Source organism: Oppia nitens, unplaced genomic scaffold, assembly GCF_028296485.1.
Source record: "Oppia nitens isolate AA-2021 unplaced genomic scaffold, nextdenovo-longstitch-racon4-pilon3 scaffold8_pilon_pilon_pilon, whole genome shotgun sequence".
Classification (NCBI taxonomy): domain Eukaryota; kingdom Metazoa; phylum Arthropoda; class Arachnida; order Sarcoptiformes; family Oppiidae; genus Oppia; species Oppia nitens.
Window position 1 is genome coordinate 3,075,657 of NW_026533252.1, and position 23,186 is coordinate 3,098,842.

The 23,186-nt window shown below is 21.8% G+C and overlaps 4 protein-coding genes across 5 annotated transcripts; all 4 read right to left on the reverse strand.

Moving 5' to 3' along the window:
• Positions 1 to 2,911: 2,911 nt before the first annotated feature.
• LOC128964396 (uncharacterized) lies at positions 2,912 to 5,315 on the reverse strand. Its single transcript, XM_054310986.1, has 2 exons — positions 5,089 to 5,315; positions 2,912 to 3,614 (listed from the first exon to the last, which is right to left on the reverse strand). The coding sequence occupies exons 1-2, from the start codon at positions 5,313 to 5,315 to the stop codon at positions 2,912 to 2,914; spliced, it is 930 nt and encodes a 309-aa protein (XP_054166961.1).
• Positions 5,316 to 12,654: 7,339 nt separating this feature from the next.
• LOC128964398 (serpin B3-like) lies at positions 12,655 to 14,187 on the reverse strand. Its single transcript, XM_054310987.1, has 4 exons — positions 13,998 to 14,187; positions 13,773 to 13,919; positions 13,347 to 13,673; positions 12,655 to 13,280 (listed from the first exon to the last, which is right to left on the reverse strand). The coding sequence occupies exons 1-4, from the start codon at positions 14,185 to 14,187 to the stop codon at positions 12,655 to 12,657; spliced, it is 1,290 nt and encodes a 429-aa protein (XP_054166962.1).
• A 763-nt stretch (positions 14,188 to 14,950) lies between these two features.
• Positions 14,951 to 18,852, reverse strand: LOC128964399 (uncharacterized). The gene is made up of 8 exons (XM_054310988.1): positions 18,669 to 18,852; positions 18,420 to 18,566; positions 18,020 to 18,334; positions 17,333 to 17,944; positions 16,270 to 16,392; positions 16,103 to 16,175; positions 15,665 to 15,959; positions 14,951 to 15,568 (listed from the first exon to the last, which is right to left on the reverse strand). Exons 1-8 carry the CDS (start codon positions 18,811 to 18,813, stop codon positions 14,951 to 14,953), a joined length of 2,328 nt encoding a protein of 775 aa, XP_054166963.1. The 5' UTR covers positions 18,814 to 18,852.
• A 1,394-nt stretch (positions 18,853 to 20,246) lies between these two features.
• Positions 20,247 to 21,308, reverse strand: LOC128963920 (serpin B4-like). Of its 2 annotated transcripts, XR_008484668.1 has the most exons (5): positions 21,108 to 21,308; positions 20,868 to 21,014; positions 20,485 to 20,791; positions 20,349 to 20,420; positions 20,247 to 20,296 (listed from the first exon to the last, which is right to left on the reverse strand). XR_008484668.1 is itself a non-coding variant. In XM_054310467.1 (4 exons), exons 1-3 carry the CDS (start codon positions 21,295 to 21,297, stop codon positions 20,487 to 20,489), a joined length of 642 nt encoding a protein of 213 aa, XP_054166442.1. In that variant the 5' UTR covers positions 21,298 to 21,308; the 3' UTR covers positions 20,339 to 20,420; positions 20,485 to 20,486. The 2 variants fall into 2 exon arrangements, 1 of the variants encoding a protein (XP_054166442.1); XM_054310467.1 differs by lacking the exon at positions 20,247 to 20,296 and having other exon boundaries at positions 20,339 to 20,420.
• Positions 21,309 to 23,186: the final 1,878 nt, after the last annotated feature.

Sequence of the window (23,186 nt, forward strand, 5' to 3'; positions counted from 1 at the left end):
AATGATAAAATATGTTTGTATAGTAAAATTTTTCATATAATGTGCCGGTAACTATTATATATATATATATATATTTAATATTATTTTTTTTGTTTCATTTTAGACAAATAATATTTTAATGTAACAAATAGTATAATAGAAATTATTATTTTTATTAATACTGTAGTTGTAATAGTGTAGTGTATAGTGTGTAAAAAAGTAGGTACAAAAGTATTGAAGTCTACTATATATATATATATATAGGTATATAAATTTATATATATAAAGTCGTTAATCATGACATTTAACATATGCTTTTATATTATTATATTAATAGATAATAATTAAAACACTAAATAACTTCCAATTTCTCTAATTGGTGTCCAAACTGCAGCTGCAATTTTAACGCCTCATTTCACATGTAATGTCATGTCATGTCAAATGCCATACCATAAGTACCGGTATATACAGTATATATATATATATATATACATAGTATATATCTATAGTTTTTTTATCTCAATCTTGTTTTGACACAACTGGACACTCATTATTTGGACACACAATAGTAGTGGACAGTTGTACTATATATTTATAGTTTTAAATTTATATAATATACAGTATACCTGTATTTATATATTACTGTATACATATATGCAATGTAATATGTGTATATATTTTTAAGTAAATACTAATTTTTTATTAGTCAATTATATGTTATTTTATTGTTAATTATAGTTTAAACTTTAAAACCGTTTTTTTAATGTTAGCCATGAATTTTACTAAAATTACCGTAAAATCTATTGTATAAGTCGCGACTTATACAACAAAAAAAGTGATCTAGGTTAAAAATATAGACATGCGACTAATACATGAGGTGCGACTTATACAACAAAATTATTATTTTTTTTATTAATAAATTACCTGCGACCTATACACCAGATCGACTTATAATTAAGATTTTACGGTAGATAAAAATAAAATCCTATAAAAAATTATAAATTATGTTAAATAATGTAATATAATACTGTATATTAAATTTTGATTGACAATGCTTTCAAAAGTTTTTAAAAATAAAAAACATTTGTATTGAATAAATCAAATAAAGATTAACATTTTATTATTATTTATTTTAGTTAACTTCCTTTTTATTTATTTGAATAAATTGTTGTTATTTTGATTTTTAAAATCAATATTTACAAAGATTATATTATCATTGATTGATAGATTAATAAAGTTGATAATATTTTTTACACTTACTATAATATTAAACTTAATTTTATAATCAATGTAATTTGCATACAACAATATATATATATATATATATATATATTTAAATGTATGCCAATACTAATACTGTATGTTCGCATATATGAAAATATTGTCTTAAAAATATGTATATTATTTTGTTTGCTGAATAATTATCATATTTATAAATATTTTTATATAGGTAAGTTTATTTTAAAATAAATTTCCATATTAAACAATATATCTTGTATTTTTTAAGAAAATATATATAGTATATCATACATATTAATGACAAATACAAATCATTAGACTATGAATTAAAAATTTACTAAAATTTAAGTATATATTATGATAATCTATTTAGTTTGAAACTTTTTTTTAATATTAATCATATATTAAATACTATGATAGAATTATAGTAAATATTTGTAAGCAATTAATTAGTGAAAACAAAATTAACTATTACAATAACTTTTTATTAGTAAAATTATTTTTTTTACAATTAAAATAAATATTGATAATTTTAAAAATAAATAATAAACATATTTGTTTTTTAGAAATTTGTACAATAAAACAATATTTTTTTTTGAAAACAAATTAAACAAATAATTTAAAGTACTTAGAAATTATGTGCTAACAAATACAGTACATAAATGTTTGTTTATATATGTATATGTATTACCCGCTAAATTAAGTAAAAATGTTGCTATTTTTATATATGTTTAAATAACAAAACAATTAAATGTATAAATAGTCTTAATTTTTTTTAAATATATAAATAACAAAAGTATTTTTAAGTTTTGAATTGTTTGTATTATCAGGGAGATATTTATAATCAAATTAATACAACAACAAAAATAACAATTAAAATTAATATTTTACATAAAAAAAGTTACTGTAAATTATTTTTTAATGTATACTATTAAAAAAATAATAATGAATATTATTATAGAATGTATATAATAATTATATTGCATATTAATGTTAAATATTATTATTATCAAATTAATAATATTAACAAATTGATGATTATGATGAGTTATGATTTAATGAGTAATGTAATGTATAGTATAAAACATTTCTATTGTGTCTAATGTAATCAAAACAAAAATTTAAAATGCTAATATTAAAACAAAAAATTATAAATTTAAATTAATTAGTTTAAAATATCCTAACTAATTAGTAGAAAAAAATAATTATATATATATTATATATAAGTAAAAACAATATACAACTTCCTATAAAAAAAATATTTATAAATTTTGAGCACAAATCTTAATATTGAGGAAATATTTCATTTTTAGTTACATTTTTGGCAATTAATAAGTATTGAGACTTTTATTTATGAGAGATATCTATTGTTTTAAACAATATTATTAATAATAGCAAAACTATTAATAATATGTTTAGGCTGAAATTTTTTTAATAATTGTTTTTTTTGCTATATATTTACATAAATTTTTCTTATAATGAATTTTTTGTGTTTTATTTTTTTGTTTAAATGAAACAATGATTATTTAGATGAATGAAAAAATGCTGATTTTTAGTGATGAGTTTAATGATATCCAATGAGTGAAGAGTTAGTGAATTATTTTAGTATTTTTTTTTTGTTAAGCAAAGCATCAGAAATGACAGCTCAGACACAATGGCATCGATTTTAATGATTTTTTTTAAAAGCTATCAATTAGTAGCCATTTTTGCCGACATCTGCAATGATATCAACGTCTTCATGTTCACCATTATTACTAATAAATGATTTATTAATTCTATAGCTACCGATTTCATTACCTCCATAAGCGCCGCCGCCGCCGCCACCACCACCATAGCCACCGCCTCCTCCGCCACCACTGTAACCCCCACCGCTTCCGCCATAGCCTCCATCACCACCACCGCCACCGCCACCATAGCTATCATCTCCACCGCCATAACCACCACCACCACCTCCATAACCCCCATCACCTCCTCCGCCATATCCCCCACTACCACCACCACCACCATAACCTCCACTACCCTCTCCGGAATAACCACCACCATATTCGTCGCCTCCTCCGCCGCCACCTCCATATCCTCCGCCGCCGCCTCCTCCTCCATAGCCGCCGCCTCCGCTACCACCGCCTCCGTAACCGCCGCCGCCTCCTCCGCCGCCACCATAACTGTCATCCATACCTCCGTATCCACCCATATCTTCATAACTGTCTCCGCTATCCATACTATAGCCACCTCCTCCTCCTCCTCCGCCGCCACCTCCATAACCACCTCCACCTCCTCCGCCTCCCATACTATATCCGCCGCCGCCACCACCTCCTCCGCCTCCCATACCATATCCGCCGCCTCCACCGCCATAGGAGGGTTTAGTCATATAAATAGGTGGTTCCTTTTTCTCTATTCTAATTATTTTAAATTATTAATAATAATATAATGTAATTATTGTCTATAAAATTGTTTTTTTAGAAAAAAAAATCTTGAAACTAATATAGAGTTAATTTATTAATTTTTGATATAAGGTTTATTTTAAGATATGATAAATTATACATTAATTTTTTTTAAAAAGATTAACTAGAATATTATCTAGCTAATTTAAATATTATCAAATAGTATGAATTTATGGTTTGATCAGTTTTTAAGTATTATTTTTTTAAATTTTAGACATTTTTATTATTACATTTTAAAATTCTTAACTAATAAAGTTGGCATAATTTTTTTTTGTATAGATTTTTAAAAGAATTTTTTTTATTGTAATGCAATTATATTTATTACTAAATTATAGTATTTATTATAAATTTTCAATGTATTTATTTTATGATTGCAGATATTACAGTACAATAAATTATATAATACAAATATATTTTTTATTTGTATTATATAAATATTAAATAATTTTTTTGAATAAAAATTCTAGAAATATAATAGACATATTTCAATAAATATTTTTTAAAAAATATTTTCAATAGATATTTTTATATTTATTTATTCAAAATTCAATTTACCTGTAATTATATTCATTTTCATTTACATTGATTTTTTAAAAAATTCACTAATGCATTTTAAATTTGAAAAAATTTTTAATCAAGATATTTAAACTATTTAAACATTATTTGTATATATCATTAAATTTACTTATTATTTAAAAGATAGTATTTAAATATAAAAATTAACTTTTTTGTTAAAAATTATTTATGATAAAAGTAACAAATAATTTTATTACAGATTATTAGGATCAAATAAATATGACATTTACAAGTAAATTATTTTTTTTAAATATTTATTAATTTTTCATAGAGATTTTTACTTAGATAATTAAATTATTTTCAAATAAATCAAATTCAATAATAAATAGCATTTTAGATGACTATAAACTTGCTTTTATTATTTAAGTACTAATTATTTTTTAAAAATAAGTACTAACATAATTCATTAGTCTAACAAATAACTATAAATTTATATATAGACTCATAAATAATTTTATTAAGAAAATTTAAAGTAATAGTTGTTTAAAAAATATTTTAAAATTATATTTTATAACCATAATTGGTATACTAATAAAGTGGAATAAATTCTATATAATTAAACAAAACTTCTATTTTTTGGAAAGCAATTAAAGTTATAAATAGTTTAAATAAAATAATAGTAAAAATAATAATAAAATTATTAACAATTATTTAAAAAAAAAATTTAGTATACTTATTTAGTTAGTGCTATATTTTTTTCAAAAACAACAACAACAACAACAAAATAAAGCAATGTTTTATTGTCCACCAAATTAATTGTTGAGATCATATTATAACATTATTTTTTTTTGTTGATTTACTCAGATATTTAAAAAACTTTCTTTTTTTAATTAATAAATTATATTTGACTTACTTGAGTGGTATGGGTAGTGGTATAGGAATGGGAAGTATTCCGAATTTGGGCTTCAATTTCATTTTAGCCAACGCTAGAAGTGGTGCCAACTTTTTCAACTTCTTTATTAATTTCATTAATTCTTTCATTTTTTTGTCGCCAACACTATCATTGACTGTTAGACTTAATATGAGTACTAATAATAATAGCGATGTCGAGCATCGGTATTGTTTGGGAAATAACCGCATCTTTTAATTAATTATTTTTTTTAATATCAAATATTTTTGTTTGGCTGAAGAAAAAAAATCAATACTATTCTAGTAATAATAATAATTATTTTTTCTGATCAATATATAAATAAATACTTTTAATACAAAATTATAATAAATAACAATTTCAATTGACTTGATATTTCATTATTATTAATATTATTAATTTTTTTTGTCACTACTTTTCCTCTCATTTAGAAATGATGTTTAGCTCATCGTTAGTGAGAGTTATCTGAATTTATTTCATATAAATTGTGGTACTTTTATAGCTATCATTATTTTTTCCAGAGAAAAATGTATTCTTCTATAAAAAAAATTTAATTCCTATATTTAGACCCAAATACAAACTTAAAACTCTCTCTCTCTCTCTCTCTCTCTCTCTCTCTCTCTCTCTCTCTCTCACACACACACACTCACTCTCTAATGTACATCCCTTTCCTCCCCTTTTTTACATACATTATGTATTATGTTTATTATTAAGAAAGTTGTTGTTCAGTACTTTTCATTTTATTTATGAACCCAAACCTCTCTCTCTCTCTCTCTCTCTCTCTCTCTCTCTCTCTCTCTCTCTCTCTCTCTCTCTCTCTCTCTCTCTCTCTCTCTCTCTCTCAAACCCTCTCAAACCATAACAAGTAATACCAGTCCTTTATAAGCATAACTCAGGCAAACATTACAATACAAATATATACAGTATATTCTTTTCATTAAAAATGAGTGCAATGGCTTACATATTAGATATAACAATATTAAATAACGGATACTATTATATTATTATACCTGTATAATGTAACTGTATATTATAGCATAGAGAGAGAGAGAGAGAGAGAGAGAGAGAGAGAGACTCATCTCTTTTTATAATAATAATTATATAAATATTTCCTATGAAAGTGTTATAACCACTAAAAAAGGAGTACATTAGATACCGGATTATCTTTTGAGAGTATATACCTGTGCAGCATATATAGTAGTATACAGAATGAATATAAAATATATAAATCTAATATATTATACATACAAATAAATTACAAATTATGTATTATATTAATAATAGGTCATGAACTTGCAGTATATATTTATTATTTTTTTTGTGCAAAAATTTTAATAATAAAAAAATTGAATTAATTTTGTTAATTTATTATTGTTCATAACTAATAGGAAATATATGGTTTTTTTCTATTAGATTTAAAAATAAAATAATTTACTAAATTATTAGCTGTATATATATATTGTTAAGCTGTATAATGTCTAATATTTAGATCTGAGATTTGTTTTGAGATTTATTTTTTTCGAGGGGGGGGAATTGAAAAGGGGATGAAAACTTTTATAGTTAGAAGCACTGGGTATAATACACACACACATACACACACTATGAGAAAGTTTCTATTTTTAATGAATATACATAAGCTCACAACAGGTGCTCAATAACACAGACACACTATAATAAAAAATATATGTAATTATATGTTATATATATTATATTAGATGTAAAGAGAGAGAGAGAGAGAGAGAGAGAGAGAGAGAGAGAGAGAGAGAGAGAGAGAGAGAGAGAGAGAGAGAGAGAGAGAGAGACCCATTCAAATTAGATCAAGAGTGCAAAATTATGATTATTATATTGTTATGTATTATTAGTAAGTAAATGGATGGGTCCAACCCCTTCATTGTCTACCCATAAGTTGTCTTTTATTATTTTTTTTTTATTTTTTTTGTTTAGTAACCACATATAACCGTTCCGGTAATAAGTTGTGTACAGTTATATTTATATATTATTTTATTTTTTAAAATCATAGTATATACTGTATATATAAACTTTTATTTTACAGCTATTTTAGTTATATAACTTAATTATGAAAAAAAATTTAATGCTAACTTTTACTTTTTAAATATAAAAAAACTAAATGCACATTATTATTATTATTGTTACGATTATTATTTATTTTTTTTGTAGATATAATTTTTGTCAATGAATTACTGTATTATTATTATTATTACTATTATTTATTTATTTATTTTTATTGTACAGTACGTTTATGACTGACAACTAACTATTTTCAACTATAAATATACACTATTTTGTTGCTATTATTATTACTATTATTTTATTTTAACGTTATTTTATTTTAAACTACATTTTATTGCTTTTAGTTTCGTGCACACATAATAAAAATTAGTAAAAAATACTGTTAAGTCAAAAAAAATTATATAATTTCACATTGTTATTTGTGCAATTTTAATGATCCCAGGTAATCAACAACAAAAAATATTATAATAATTATAATAAGTTAAAATCACACAGGATATAAAATAGTTTAGTTTATAAATAAAATAAATAATACATGTAACTATTATTACTACAATATATTACAGTATTTTTATTATTAGTATTAGTATAAATTTCTGTATTATAAAAATAAGTTAATAACAAAAATTTAAATAGTATTAAATAAAAAAATGAGAAAGTACTATATATTACATTTTATTTTGTATTACATTTGTTATTGTTATTATTGTTATTTTTATTATTGTATTTTATTTTACATTTATATATATATATATACCGGTATGTATTGTAGTAATATTAGAAATGAAAACAACTATAACTTTATATTTATTAATTCACGAACTATTATAGAAATTATGTGTTTTTATGTTGTTTAGTGATTAATCATTTTGTTTTTTTAGTTTCTATCATTAAATTGTATTTAAATTGCGAGAATCTCAATGAGAGAGAGAGAGAGAGAGAGAGTAGTTTTTATAATTATGTATTATAATATAATAAAAAAAATAATGACTATTTATAAAACAAAAAAATTTATTTTCAAAAATAAAATAATATACTTATTATATAATATATTTTTGTATGTTACGTAAATATTATTATTATTATTAAAAAATGCAATAAAATAAATCAAGTTATAGGGTATATCATCGTAAGGATAGATGATGAGGAAGTAATGGTGTTATTCACGATTTTTCATAGTTAATCACTGCACCCATGATAGAGATGAGTTTTGACTCACTATATAAAAAAAATAAAATATAAAGATATGATTGAATTTTTAATTTTTAAATATTTTTTGAAAAATATAAACATGATTATCATATCTTATACAGAATATGAAAATAAATATAAACTATTTATACAAAAAACATGAGTGAGAGTGTGTGTATCGATTTATAAGTTTTATATATATATATGTTTTCATAAAAATTTGTAAATTTTTTTATATAATAATCTGCATTTTATTTTTTGCAAAAAATATTATAGTAAAATATATTGATTTAAAATGGGTCGCATCTTTATATATATATATTTATTATTATTATATTATTATAAAATGCAAATTTTTCATATTGCAAAACATGTATTACATAATTTATAAACTATTTTTATATTTATATACACTTTATATATTATATATATATGATATTGTATTATTATTATTATTATTATTATCTAGAATACTGTATTACATATAATGTAATTAATGTTAAATAACTTTATTTTTATTTAATAATCGTGTGCAACAAAAATCACTTACATTTTTATTTATAGGATAACAATATATTTTTTTCTCATTAAATTATCTTAGTTTACTTTTGATTACATAATTATATTTACACATGAGTTTATATTAGTAATCTCAATGTAAATATTATTTACATAAATATATATATCTAATAATAAAAATTTCCTAAACAATTATTAGCTAACTTATTAGCTGTCTATGTCTATGAGATCGTCTTCAAAATATAATAATAATAATAATAATACCCAAAAATAATAGATTCACTATTATTAGCACTCATTTTTCACATAATTATAGTACAAAATGATTGTTTTGCTTTCATTCAATTAAGTGTGCTTTTAGTACAGATTTGCCATTGGATAACAATAACAACAAAAAATAACATTTTATTTATAATATATAGGTATATATACAGTAAATATATACTATTGTATATACAATATAATAATAATAATAATAATAATAATAATAATAATAATACTAATAAAAAGATCTACACAAAATTTAATTGTGTTTAAAATATTTTATTTATGAATAAGTAATTTAATTTTTTAAAGATATTATATATATATTTGTAGTATGTTAAACAACTTTTTTTTTTAATTTTTAAATATTAAAAAATCTCTATCTCTTTATATTTATTTATTTTATTTTTTCACTCATTGAATAAGTAGTTGGAATTTTTTAATTTACTCCCACTTTTATTTAAAAAAAAATTAATGTATATTTAGCTCATCTTATTTTTTCAAATGTTTTATATTTTTTTAAAATAATAATAATAATATTGTACTGTACATTATGTACACTTTTATTATTATTATTATTATGAACTATAAGTTAAATACTAATATTAGTCTCATAAACAAAAAATAGCTATTTTTGAATTAGCGGTGTTTGAGATTTAATAAAAAAAATTAAATAAAAAAACTATTTTCTCATGTCATATACAAATCGTGATTACTGTATATCACAATTAAATAGAGAGATATATATATGTACTACAAATGTATTTTTGACTATCGCTGTGATTAACATTATATTTTTATATTGCAATTGTTTTAAATTTAGACTCTCTCTCTCTCTCTCTCTCTCTCTCTCTCTCTCTCTCTATAGTCTAGTCTATAACTATGAATCTAAATCTAAACTTTTGTTTCAAAAATCATTTATACAAATCTAATATTAAATTCAAAAATTGATTTCTTACCCAATTATGACACGATTTTTCCAAAACGTTTGTTATAATCAATAGTGATTATCAATCATTTAATAATATAAAAACTTCCTCTCTTTATTATTATTATAATTATTATTATATTTATACTGTCTATATATATATTTATATATAGAAATTATATTTAACTAAATGATTGAAACAAACAGCACTAATACACAAAATAGTAAATTTTTATTGTTTTAAATGATTTTCATTTTTGTTTTATGAAAAAATAATTTTTTCTTATATAACTCATTTGTCATAAATTTAATCAAATAATTTTTTATTATGTATTTTATTGTTGTTGTTGTTGTTTTGCATGTTTGTTTCAAATCAAAAATTACTAATTTAAATAATAATAATAAGTAATAATCTAAATATATATGAAATACAGTTATGTTTTTTTTTGTTGCTGATATTTCTAACTGTTTGTGGCCACAAACATAAGTCATATCATATGGTTTTATAATATTAAATTGAAAAAATTAGCCTTAATAATAAAAATGTCCCATTTTATTATAATAATGGACTCGCAATTTATTATACAATATTATTGCTATTTATATCACACATACATTTTTGTATTTTTTTAATGTGAGTTTGTGTATGTATGTGTATATGTGTTTTATTTTGCTTATAAAATAATAAAATAAACTATTATTTTATTGAAACGTTTGCGTTATATAATGGTATATAATTATTATTAGTATTATTACTGTAAAAGATATAATTTACTATATAATATATACAATATATGAATGAAAAAAAATATTTTTTTTTTTAAAAACAATCGTTAAACTAAAATATTATTTGTGTTTAACTAATGTTTATTTTTTCTATCTATTAAAAGATAATTTTTTTTTGTTTGTTCATCTAATTGTAAATAATAATAATACTTAGAAAACTTATATTTATATAAGTACTAAAAATTATTTTTTTAAAATTCAAAGTTTATTTTATTTACTTTTTTGCAAATAATAACTTTATTTAACTGCAATTTTTTTTTCGAAAAGCAATATATGATTTAATTTTAATGTTTTAGTCGCAAATAATTATGTTATAAATATTTTTTGAACAAATTATACAACTGTTTATCAATAAAAAAATAAATAAATTTAATATTTGTATTACACAAACTTCTTCCTAGTTTTTACATTACTTCTAATTGTTAGTAAAGATAAAAATGTAAATATTTATTACACACACACACACACACACACATACATACATACGGTATATATACATCTATACAAATATATATATATAATTTATATATATACTCACAAACCAAAAATTTGTTATTTTATTTTTCACATTCAATTAAATGAATAATTTCACATTCAATTATATTACTATTTTTATCAATATAAAAAAAACTAAAACGTTACTAATTGATATTTTACACAATGTTATTTAATTTATAAAATAAAATATCAGTATATTTTTTTAAAATAATTTTGACCTTAAAATTGATATTTTTAGTTTTTTTTGTAAATATGCAAATAAATGATAGTTATAATTAGTTAATGATAATTAATGAATTGTCATCAAAAATTTATATTTGAGTTATAGTATTTAGTTTATTGTACATTATTGTACTTTAAATTATTTACTTATTGATAAAATGTTAATTTTGTTTATCAATCATCAAAAAATATTTATCTAACAAAAAAAATCTTTTGTTTGTATAAAGTTTATAAACAGTATATTTTTTTTATTTATAATAGCATATATAATATGATATATTATTTACTTAAATAAAACCTCAATTGTATATTTAAGTAATTTAATTTTTATTTTTTTTATATAAAAAACTAAAATTTAACGGAAATTACCATAAAATCTAAATTAATTGCTAGTATTAATAACAGCAAAAAAAACTTTGACCCAATATCGAAATATTAATATAATAAGTATTAAAATTGATACAAATGTTTTATATAAATATCACTAATTTACATAACAATTATTTTGATTAGTTTTTAGTGATTTATCATATTTTATTCACAAAAAAAACAAATTAAATTTTAGTCAATTATTAAAAGGAAAAAATGTTTAACAAAAACTTATTTAAATCATAAATTAGTAAAAATGTTTATTATTAACTTTGATTATATTAATTTAAAAATTTATTTATTTTCAAATAAAATAATGTAGTTTTACATATTATAAGTTATCAAATAAAACATATTAAATATTATTTAAATTTTTTAGTGTTATGCTTAGTAAATAAATAATAACTCATTATATTGTAAACATTTTATATTATAGTTTAAATTTAAATATATTTTAGTATTTATTTAAGTATTTTTTTAATTAAATTTTATTTATCAATTATATTTATTTATAATAGATATATTTTTATTTATTTTGTTATATATATTTTTAAATATTATTATTTATTGTCATTTAACAATAATTATAAGAATTTTATATTTTAAAAAATATTGAAATAAAATAAATTATTTAGAAAGTAAGTAAAATAAAACTATTTTTTTATTTTATTGTAGCAAATATAGCAAAATATATATCTATATATATATATATATATTATTGTTATTTGATTGAATAAAAATAATTAAAGTCTATTAATTTGTCCGGAAAACAAAATCATGCCATTAGTTGTATCGATAATATAGTAGAGAAACGGATAGTTGACTCTGAATATAATTGGCTGTGACTTATGGATTATAGCTCTTCTTGTTTGTAATCTAACGGCCGTTACGGCCGCCGCTTCGGTACCCTTTTCGTCGACCGATATATAGGTTTTATGTCGTATTTGTGCTACAGTTTGATCATTTGATGTGGACAGTCGTGAAAAATCTGCTCCAGTGGTCAATGCTATTGGTTTTGGATTTATTGATTTCATCAAATCGTACTCTTTTTCCGACTTAAACTTCGGTAGAAATAGTTTTATACGAGTGCTGACCATTGATTTGAATGCATTGTCAAAGTTTATGGCATTTATCCGAGTCTTGAGTGTTGACAAACCGTTTTTATATTTAGGTAATACAATAACAAATGACAGTTCCCTTCCCTTATACGGCAATTCAATGAGTTGTGCGCTTAACTCATGTGACCTAAAGTAACGATAATTAGCGATATGAAGCATTGTGTTCACCGAAACAATACTATTTTCATTGCCATTATTATAAAAGTCAGATTTAATAGTCGAGTACTTATTAAAATTTTCCTCCCAATTACCTACAATTTGATTAGAAAATTAAATATTGATAAAAATAATAGTTTAGGTTTTTAAACTATTTATACCATTAAAATAGACGGCATTTACTATTATAAGAGTTGTCTCTTCATTGATTTTGTCAAATATTTTATATATTTTATTGTTAGTCTGTTTGCGTATCCATTGATTAATTTTTTTAGTCTCTGCCACTGCATTGTTCTCAAAGTCAGCCCTATCTACCTGTGCTCTAAAGGCCAGTTCTATTGTATCTACAAATTGTTGTTTAAGTACTTCACTATCATTTCGTACGACAAGATTTGCGACATTTAACTGGTGTTTCAAATCTCTATCAAAACTATTGTCTTCTCCTTCTTCTTCATGTGTTTTGTGTAAATAGTTTTTATATGAAATGCCTAAATAAATGTAATTAATTATAATATTATTATTACTAATTTATTTTATAGTATATTATTATTTTCAATTGTTATCTAAATTTGATAAATAAATTTTACTTTTATTTTCATACAATCCATTAATAATATAAAATCCATTATTAATAGTTTGATCACTAATTAATTCATTTGTCTTTTTGTTTTGAAATCCAAGAAATGTCTTCAAATTGTCGAGTGTTTTATCGTTTGCTCCGTTCATTAATATAGCTATTAATAAAATGAAATTAGTATTTAAAATAATTGATTAAAAAAATATTTAGCAAAATATTAGATAACATAACAGACTTAATGCCGATATTATTGAAAACGAAGAGATAATGTCGTTGTTGTCATCTTTTGCTAACATATTGTATATTCTGAATGAAAATTCATTGTTTGACTGAATCACCAAATTTTCGGATAAATCCAATTGTTTGGCAAAATTACTATCAATTAGTCCGGTTAAGAGTGTCAACAATATTACTAAACATATCATATTTTTGTAAATTAATTAAATAAATATCATTTTATCAAATTATATAAAAATAAATATAAAATTTAATAAATTATTTATGACTACATATTTCTATGCAATACTGACTCGTTATTTATAAAATGTTTGATTTAATTTAATTAAGAATTATTTATTTAAAAAATATGGATATTTATACTGTATTACTATAATAAAAGTATTGTAAAATATGTATTTTTAAATAAATAATAACTATTAATTTATTTAAATAGAGATATATTTGTTTATATTTAATTTATATGATATATGCATAATACTGTAATAATAATAATAATAATAATAATAATAATAATAATAATAATAATAATAATAATAATAATAATAATATAAATGTATTTTGAAAAGGTTTTGTTTCTGTAAATTATATGTGTGTGTATATGTGTGTGTATATGTGTGTGTATATGTGTGTGTATATGTGTGTGTATATGTGTGTGTATATGTGTGTGTATATGTGTGTGTATATGTGTGTGTATATGTGTGTGTATATGTGTGTGTATATGTGTGTGTATATGTGTGTGTATATGTGTGTGTATATGTGTGTGTATATGTGTGTGTATATGTGTGTGTATATGTGTGTGTATATGTGTGTGTATATGTGTGTGTAGAACAAAATAAAATCATTACAAAACAAATATATTTGCACTTTTTTTATTATAACAAATAAAGTTTAATTAAATACAATAGTTTACATTGAATTAAAGTTTGATCAGTACTAAGAAAAACAGTTCTAAAGTTTATTGATTTGTCCGGAAAACATAATCATACCATTAGTTTTGTCAATAATATAAGAGAGGAACGGGTGGTCCACACGAAACTGAATAGATGGGGGACGAAAAAACCCCCCCATAAGAGCACCCATTAAAACAGCAGTAACGGCCGCCGCTTCGGTTCCCTCTTCGTCTACAGATATAAAAGTTTTGTGTTTGATTTGTGTTACGGTGTGATCACCACATGAAGTGGACAGTCGTGATAAATCTGCTCCAGTGGTCAATGCAATTGGTTTGGGATTTATAGCAGTCATCAAATCGTACTCTTTTTCTGACTTAAACTTTGGTAAAGATAAATATATATCAGTGCTTATCATTGATTTGAATGCTTTGTCAAAGTTTATGGCATTTATCCGAGTCTTAAGTGTTGACAAACCGTTTCTATCATTTGGTAATATAATAACAAAAGACATTTCCGATCCCTTATACGGCAATTCAATGAGTCGTGAGTTTAACTCATCTGAATTAAAGTAACGGAAATCAGTTCTCTTTTCCATTGTGTCGACCGAAACATGACTATTATCGGCGCCGTTATTATAAAAGTTAGACTTAATAGTCCCATATTTACTAAACTCTTGCTCCCAATTACCTAATTATTCATAAATTAACTTATAATTGATTTAAAATAATAAAAATATATAAACTTTTGAGACTATTATACCTTAGAAATAAACCGCATTTAATAGTATAAGAGATGTCTGTTCATCGATTGTGTCAAATATTTTTTGTATTTTATTGTTTGTCTGTTTGCGTATCCATTGGTTAATTTTGTCAGTCTCTGCCACTGCATTGTGCTTGAAGTCAGCCCTATCTACCTGTGCTCTAAAGGCCAGTTGTATTGCGTCCACAAACTGTTGTTTAAGTACTTCACTATCATTTCGTACGACAAGATTTGCAATATCTAACTGGTGTTTCAAATGATATCTCTTGTTTTCTTGTGTTTTATTCAAATAGTTCAAATTCAAATACCTAAATAATAGACAATTAAATAAATATTATTATCTTGAAATAAATAAATAATTTTTATATTTACTAAACTTTTGTTTTCATACAATCCATTAATAGTTTGAAATCCATTATTAATAGTTTGATCACTAATTAATTCATTTGACTTTTTGTTTTGAAATCCAAGAAATGTCTTCAAATTGTCGAGTGTTTTGTCATTTGCGCCATTCATTAGTATACCTATCAATAAAATAATATTTTAATATTAAAATTATTATTATTTTAAATACTTGGATAATAATAGCAGAATATTATTATTGATAACATAACAGACTTAATGCCGATATTATTGAAAACGAAGAGATGATATCGTTGTCATCTTTTGCTAACATATTGTATATTCTGAATGAAAATTCATTGTTTGACTGAATCACCAAATTTTCGGATAAATCCAACCCTTGGGTTAAATTAATAGACATTAAACCGCTTAACAGTATCGACAATATTACTAAAATTATCATTATTTTGGTAATAAAAATACAATTTATTATTATAATTATATAAATAAAATTAAATATATTTTAACTATTTTCATGTAAGACTAAATTAATATTAATAAAATAGTGACAATTTTCTATGTTTATTCTATTACTGATTATTATAAAATATGAAAACAACAAATATGTTAATAAAAATATATTAAATTATGCAACATTTGATTTGAAAATATAATATAACTTTTTCTAAACTATAAACTCAATACATTATGTTTTTAAATGCTATTTATTTAAATTGATTAATCAAAAAATGCTAATATTTTGTAAATAAATTGTTATATAATAACAGATTAGGTATAGTATTTAGTTTATGTCCGGTTATGTCCATTGGATTGAATTGCGGAAATTAAAAACATTAAATTAAAACTAACTAATAGTATTAAATATATATATATATTTATAATATTTGAAAAGCTAATTAAAACTATAAATTATTTAACGCAATTCACATAGCAAAAATTAGACTTATATTGTTTATATTACCTGAGCTTATAAAGTAGACTAGAATAGAAATTATTAGAAATTATTTTTGAATTTTTAGCACAATTTGGTAATTTTTTATATAAAAAATTAAAAAAATTTTAAATTTTTAAAAAATATAATACTCAATACATATAATAAATAAATAGACAACTGTTTGTCTATTGATTAAACCGAAATTAAAGTAAAATATAAATGATTAAAAATATCCAGAATTATAACGAAATACAAAACAAATATTTTTTCACATTTTTAATATAAAAGTTTTTATATAAAAAACAATTCAATATTAATATGTTTTAATTGAAATTAAAGGTTTATTAGTACTTATTAATAAAAAACAGTTTTAAAGTTTATTGATTTGTCCGGAAAACATAATCATACCATTAGTTTTGTCAATAATATAATAGAGGAACGGGTGGTCCACACGAAATTCAATCGGTGGGGAATTATATTCAAAAGCCGAAAGATATTGAATACTAATAGCTGTGACGGCCGCCGCTTCGGTCCCCTCTTCGTCCACCGATATAAAGGTTTTGTGTTTGATTTGTGTTACGGTTTGCTTACTTGAAGTGGACAGTCGTGATAGATCTGCTTCAGTGGTCAATGCAATTGGTTTGGGATTTATAGCAGTCATCAAATCGTACTCTTTTTCTGACTTAAACTTTGGTAAAAATAGATTTATATATTCTCTCTTCACTGATTTGAATGCTTTATCAAAGTTTATGGCATTTATCCGAGTCTTAAGTGTTGACAAACCGTTTCTATCATTTGGTAATACAATAACAAAAGACATTTCCCATCCCTTATACGGCAATTCAATGAGTCGTGAGTTTAACTCATGTGAACTAAAGTAATAGTAATTACCCGTACGAGACATAGTGTCGACCGAAACATTATTATTTTCGGCGCCGTTATTATAAAAGTTAGACTTAATAGTCTCATGTTTACTAAACTCTTCCTCCCAATTATCTAATAATTTATAATTAATTTAAAATAACAAAAATATATTATATAATTATATAAAATATTCTAAAACTATTATACCTTTAAAATAAACCGCATTTAATAGTATAAGAGATGTCTGTTCATTAATTTTGTCAAATATTTTTTCTATTTTATTGTTTGTCTGTTTGCTAATCCATTGATTAATTTTGTCAGTCTCTGCCACTGCATTGTGCTTGAAGTCAGCCCTATCTACCTGTGCTCTAAAGGCCAGTTGTATTGCGTCCACAAACTCTTGTTTAAGTACTTCATTATCATCTCTTACAACAAGATTTGCAACATTTAACTGGTGTTTCAAATCTCTATCATATCGATTGTTTTCTTGTGTTTTATTCAAATAGTTTATATATGAAATGCCTTAATAATAGACAATTAGATAGTTTTATATATTTATTATATTAATTTGAAATTAATAAATAAATAATATTTATATTTACTATACTTTTGTTTTCATAGAATTCATTAATAGTTTGAAATCCATTATTAATAGTTTGATCACTAATTAATTCATTTGACTTTTTGTTTTGAAATCCAAGAAATGTCTTCAAATTGTCGAGTGTTTTGTCATTTGCGCCATTCATTAGTATACCTATAATATAATTAAAATTATATTTTAATATTAAAATAATTATTTAAAATACTTAGACAATAATAATAATAGCAGAATATTATCATTGATAACATAACAGACTTAATGCCGATATTATTGAAAACGAAGAGATGATATCGTTGTCATCTTTTGCTAATATATTGTATATTCTGAATGAAAATTCATTGTTTGACTGAATCACCAAATTTTCAGATGAATCCAACCCTTGGATTAAATTACTAGACATTAAACCGGTTAACAGTATCGACAATATTACTAAAATTATCATTATTTTTGTAATATATATACAATTTATTATTATAATTATATAAATTAAATTAAATATATTTTAACTATTATCATATAAGACTAAATTAATATTAATAAAATGGTTACAATTTTCTAACTTTATTCAATCACTGATTATTATAAAATATGAAAACAACAAATATGTTAATAAAAATATATTAAATTATACACTTAGCTATAAGTAAAAATAAATTTACTTTAAATAGCTTACAAATTAACTAATTAATAAATAAACTATTTTTAAACAAGTTATTTATTAATATTGAATATCAATAGTATATTATATTAATAAAACAAAAATACACTTATTTTATATTTTATTTATTGTTAAAAAGATTCTCAATTAAAATTAATTTTGATCTTTGACATGACCTTCAATTACATATCTGATTTGCATATTTGTTTCAAATGACCGCTGTTTTCATGATAGATGTAAATTGTATAATACAGATTAGATATTTGTTTTTTTTGTAAAATGTTATATAATATGTAAAATTAAAAAAACAATTTCTACCCCAACCGATACACTTGTTGAAAGTCAAGAGCAGTGTTTCAATATAATTAAATTATTTAATAAAAAATACATAATAACAATATACAATATTAGATAACATAGCAAACTTAATGCCGATATTATTGAAAACAAAAAAATAATGTCGTTGTTGTCATCTTTGGATAACATATTTAATAATAATTATATCATAATATACACTACAGCTAATTGATTATCAATTAAAAATTGTTGTGACCTTTATCTACAATGACCTGTAGTGACATTTATAATGACTGCTGATTTCATGCTAGATGTTAAACTGTATTTATTTTAAACTTAAATATGTATTTGATTAGTATAAGATAATTATTAGTATATAAACAATAAAATATAATATAAAATATAAACAATAAATACTTGTTGGCTATCTATCAAACCTACCGTTCCATTAGAGCTATACAAAGATAGACGAGAAAGACATCAAGAATAATGAAAAAATACAAAAATATTTATAAAACAATAGTTTATTTATTAAATAAAAATAGTTTAAATAGAAAAATCAATCAATTCTTATTAGTGTTAAATTTCAATTAAAGTTTTATTTAGTCATTTCTAAAGTTTGTTTATTTGTCCGGAAAACATAATCATACCATTAGTTTTGTCAATAATATAGTATAGGAACGGGTGGTCCACACGATATTCAATCGGTGGGGAAATAATTATATGACCCGAACGACCCTCCATAACAACAGCTGTAACGGCTGCCGCTTCGGTTCCGTATTCATCGACAGATATGTCAAAGTTTATGGCATTTATATGAGTCTTAAGTGTTGACAAACCGTTTCTATCATTTGGTAATACAATAACAAATGACATTTCCCTTCCCTTATACGGCAATTCAATTAGTCGTGAGTTTAACTCTTGTGAACTAAAGTAACGGAAAAATTTTTTACTGAACATTGTATCGACCGAAACATTACTATTTTGGTCGCCGTTATTATAAAATTCAGACTTTTCAGTCCTCCAATCTTCAAATTTTTCCTCCCAATCACCTAATTATTTATAAAATTTATATATAATTAATTAACAATAAAAATTAATATAAACTGTTAATACCTTTAAAATAAATCGTATTTAAAATATGTCATTGGATCAAGTTTTTTAAAAATCTCTTGTATTTTATTGTTTGTCTGTTTACGGATCCATTGGTTAATTTTGTCAGTCTCTGCCACTGCATTGTGCTTGAAGTCAGCCCTATCTACCTGTGCTCTAAAGGCCAGTTGTATTGCGTTCACAAACTCTTGTTTAAGTACTTCACTTTCATCTCTTACAACAAGATTTGCAACATTTAACTGGTGTTTCAAATCTGTATCATAACGATTGTCTTCTTCTGTTTTATTCAAACTGTTTTTATATTCAACGCCTTATTAATAAATTTTTTTTAATAATTATAATAATATTATTTTGAAATAAATAAATAATATTTATATTTACTATACTTTTGTTTTCATACAATCCATTAATAATTTGAAATCCATTATTAATAGTTTGATCACTAATTAATTCATTTGTCTTTTTGTTTTGATATCCAAGAAATCTTTTGAAATCGTCGAGTGTTTTATTGTTTGCGCCGTTCATTAGTATACCTATCAATGAAATTATATTTCAATATAAAAATTAATTTTTAAAATAATAGTTATTTTATATAACAATATACAGTATTATATAACATAACAGACTTAATGCCGATATTATTGAAAACGAAGAGATAATGTCGTTGTTGTCATCTTTTGCTAACATATTGTATATTCTGAATGAAAATTCATTGTTTGACTGAATCACCAAATTTTCGGATGAATCCAACCTTTGGGTTGAATTACTAGCCTTTAAACCGGTTAACAGTATCGACAATATTACTAAAACTATCATTTTTTTGTAATAAATATACAATTTATTATTATTATTATTATACAAATTAAATTAAATATATTTTCAAGTAAGACAAAATTAATATTAATAAAATGGTGACAAATTTCTAACTTTATTCAATTACTGATTATTAAAACAACAAATATGTTAGTAAAAAAATATATTAAATTATACACTTATCTATAAGTAGTAATAAATTTACTATAAATAACTTTCAACTTAACTAATTAATATTAATAAAACAAAAATACACTTATTTTATATTAGATTAATTAGATTTTAATAAAAAAATATTATTTATTGTTAAAGAGATTCTCAATTAAAATGGATTGTGATCTTTGATCTGACCTCTCATTACATAACCGATTGATATATTTGCCTAAATGAACACTGTTTTCATCATAGATGCAAACTGTATAATACAGTGCAGATATTTGTTTATTTGTAATGTTATATAATAAGTAAAATTTCTAAACATAAAAAACATAATTTCTAACCCAACCGATACACTTTTGTGCTGAAAGTCGAGAGTAATGTTTAAATAAAATTAAATTATTTAATAAAAAATACAAATCCGGATCAAATCTGAAGGTCATAAATGGCAGTTGTCTTTAGTACTGATTTATTAATAAATTTCAATTTTGTTTGATATACTGTTCCCGATATAATGAGATTTAAATATTTTATTTTTATATAAAATATTAAAGCTATTAGGGAAACAATTGGGGGAACACCTAACTGTCTAATAGCAAACAATTAGTATGTATTTGGGGGCATCATTTCGTATGTTAATAACTATCTAAAGTTACTTAACTAAAAAAATAATTAAACTTATAAATTAAAATAATATAAAATGAATTAAATAAATTAGCAATTTATAATATTTTTTATTTTTATCTAAAAGCAATTTAGTTTTTTTCAAATATTAATTTATAATTAAAATTAAACTTATTATAAAAATACTGAATTAATTTTACAATTATTTGCTAATATTTTACTTTATTTAAAAAGACATATTTTAAATATTATATAATTAAAAAATTGTTTTATGAAATCTATAGTTTTTTAGTATAGATCCTCAAAAATAAGGTATAGAGGATAAGTATTAAATATTATATGATAAATATATACCAAAAAGTTTAGAAAACTATTATTTCATATAAATATTATTTTTAATCACTATAATGTTGTGAATTTATATGTGTTTTTTATTAGATATTTGTAATAATTTATGACTAAAATTTGTTTTTGATAATACTTTCTAGTAATCTCAACTGGTTTTATATTATATTAAAATAAATAAAATTAGTAAATTAATATATATAAATTATACATTAATTGTATAATTATGAAACACATTTTTAATATATAGAATGAATTTTAACACTAAATACTACAAAGTAATAACAAATATTAAAAATGTTTATAATGCTAATAATTTGAGTTAAATTATCTCAGCTATTATTTTAATAATTTATTTTATTAAATAACTTACAAACATGTTTTTATAAATATTATAAATTATTAAAATTGTCACATTATAACAATTGAAACTCATGATTAATTTACCCAAAAATAAAATTATTATGTAAAAGGATGTATATTTTTGACAGATTTAATATTTTGTATGATATAAACAGTTTTAATAATAAATAGTATTTATTTATTTTTTCAATTTATAAAATATGGATAATTTTGTAATAATAAAAATTAATTAATTAATATGACTTAACATTTGGATTTTAAGTGCGATTAAATAAAACCAAAATAGTTTTATTTTTTTACTATATTTTGTAATTTTAAATATTTTTTTTAAATATTAAATGAAATTTATATTTTGCTTGATTTTATTAAAAATCTTACATAATATTAGTAAAATACAACTATAC

Excerpts from the sequence above, each read along its gene's own strand:
- LOC128964398 (XM_054310987.1), bottom strand. The coding sequence starts at position 14,187 with ATGATATGTTTAGTAATATTGTTGACACTCTTAACCGGACTAATTGAT. Across the intron at positions 13,920-13,997 it reads TTCAATAATATCGGCATTAA|CTATATTAATGAACGGAGCA; the intron begins GTCTGTTATGTT and ends TTTTATTAATAG. Across the intron at positions 13,674-13,772 it reads TGGATTGTATGAAAATAAAA|GCATTTCATATAAAAACTAT; the intron begins GTAAAATTTATT and ends ACATTTATTTAG.
- LOC128964399 (XM_054310988.1), bottom strand. The coding sequence starts at position 18,813 with ATGTCTAGTAATTTAATCCAAGGGTTGGATTCATCTGAAAATTTGGTG. Across the intron at positions 18,567-18,668 it reads TTCAATAATATCGGCATTAA|GTATACTAATGAATGGCGCA; the intron begins GTCTGTTATGTT and ends ATTATATTATAG. Across the intron at positions 15,569-15,664 it reads CTCTTATACTATTAAATGCG|CAAGAGTTTAGTAAATATGG; the intron begins GTTTATTTCTAA and ends GGTAATTGGGAG.
- LOC128964396 (XM_054310986.1), bottom strand. The coding sequence starts at position 5,315 with ATGCGGTTATTTCCCAAACAATACCGATGCTCGACATCGCTATTATTA. Across the intron at positions 3,615-5,088 it reads CCACTACCCATACCACTCAA|AATAGAGAAAAAGGAACCAC; the intron begins GTAAGTCAAATA and ends TAAAATAATTAG.
- LOC128963920 (XM_054310467.1), bottom strand. The coding sequence starts at position 21,297 with ATGATAGTTTTAGTAATATTGTCGATACTGTTAACCGGTTTAAAGGCT. Across the intron at positions 21,015-21,107 it reads TTCAATAATATCGGCATTAA|GTATACTAATGAACGGCGCA; the intron begins GTCTGTTATGTT and ends TTTCATTGATAG. Across the intron at positions 20,792-20,867 it reads TGGATTGTATGAAAACAAAA|GCGTTGAATATAAAAACAGT; the intron begins GTATAGTAAATA and ends TTTATTAATAAG.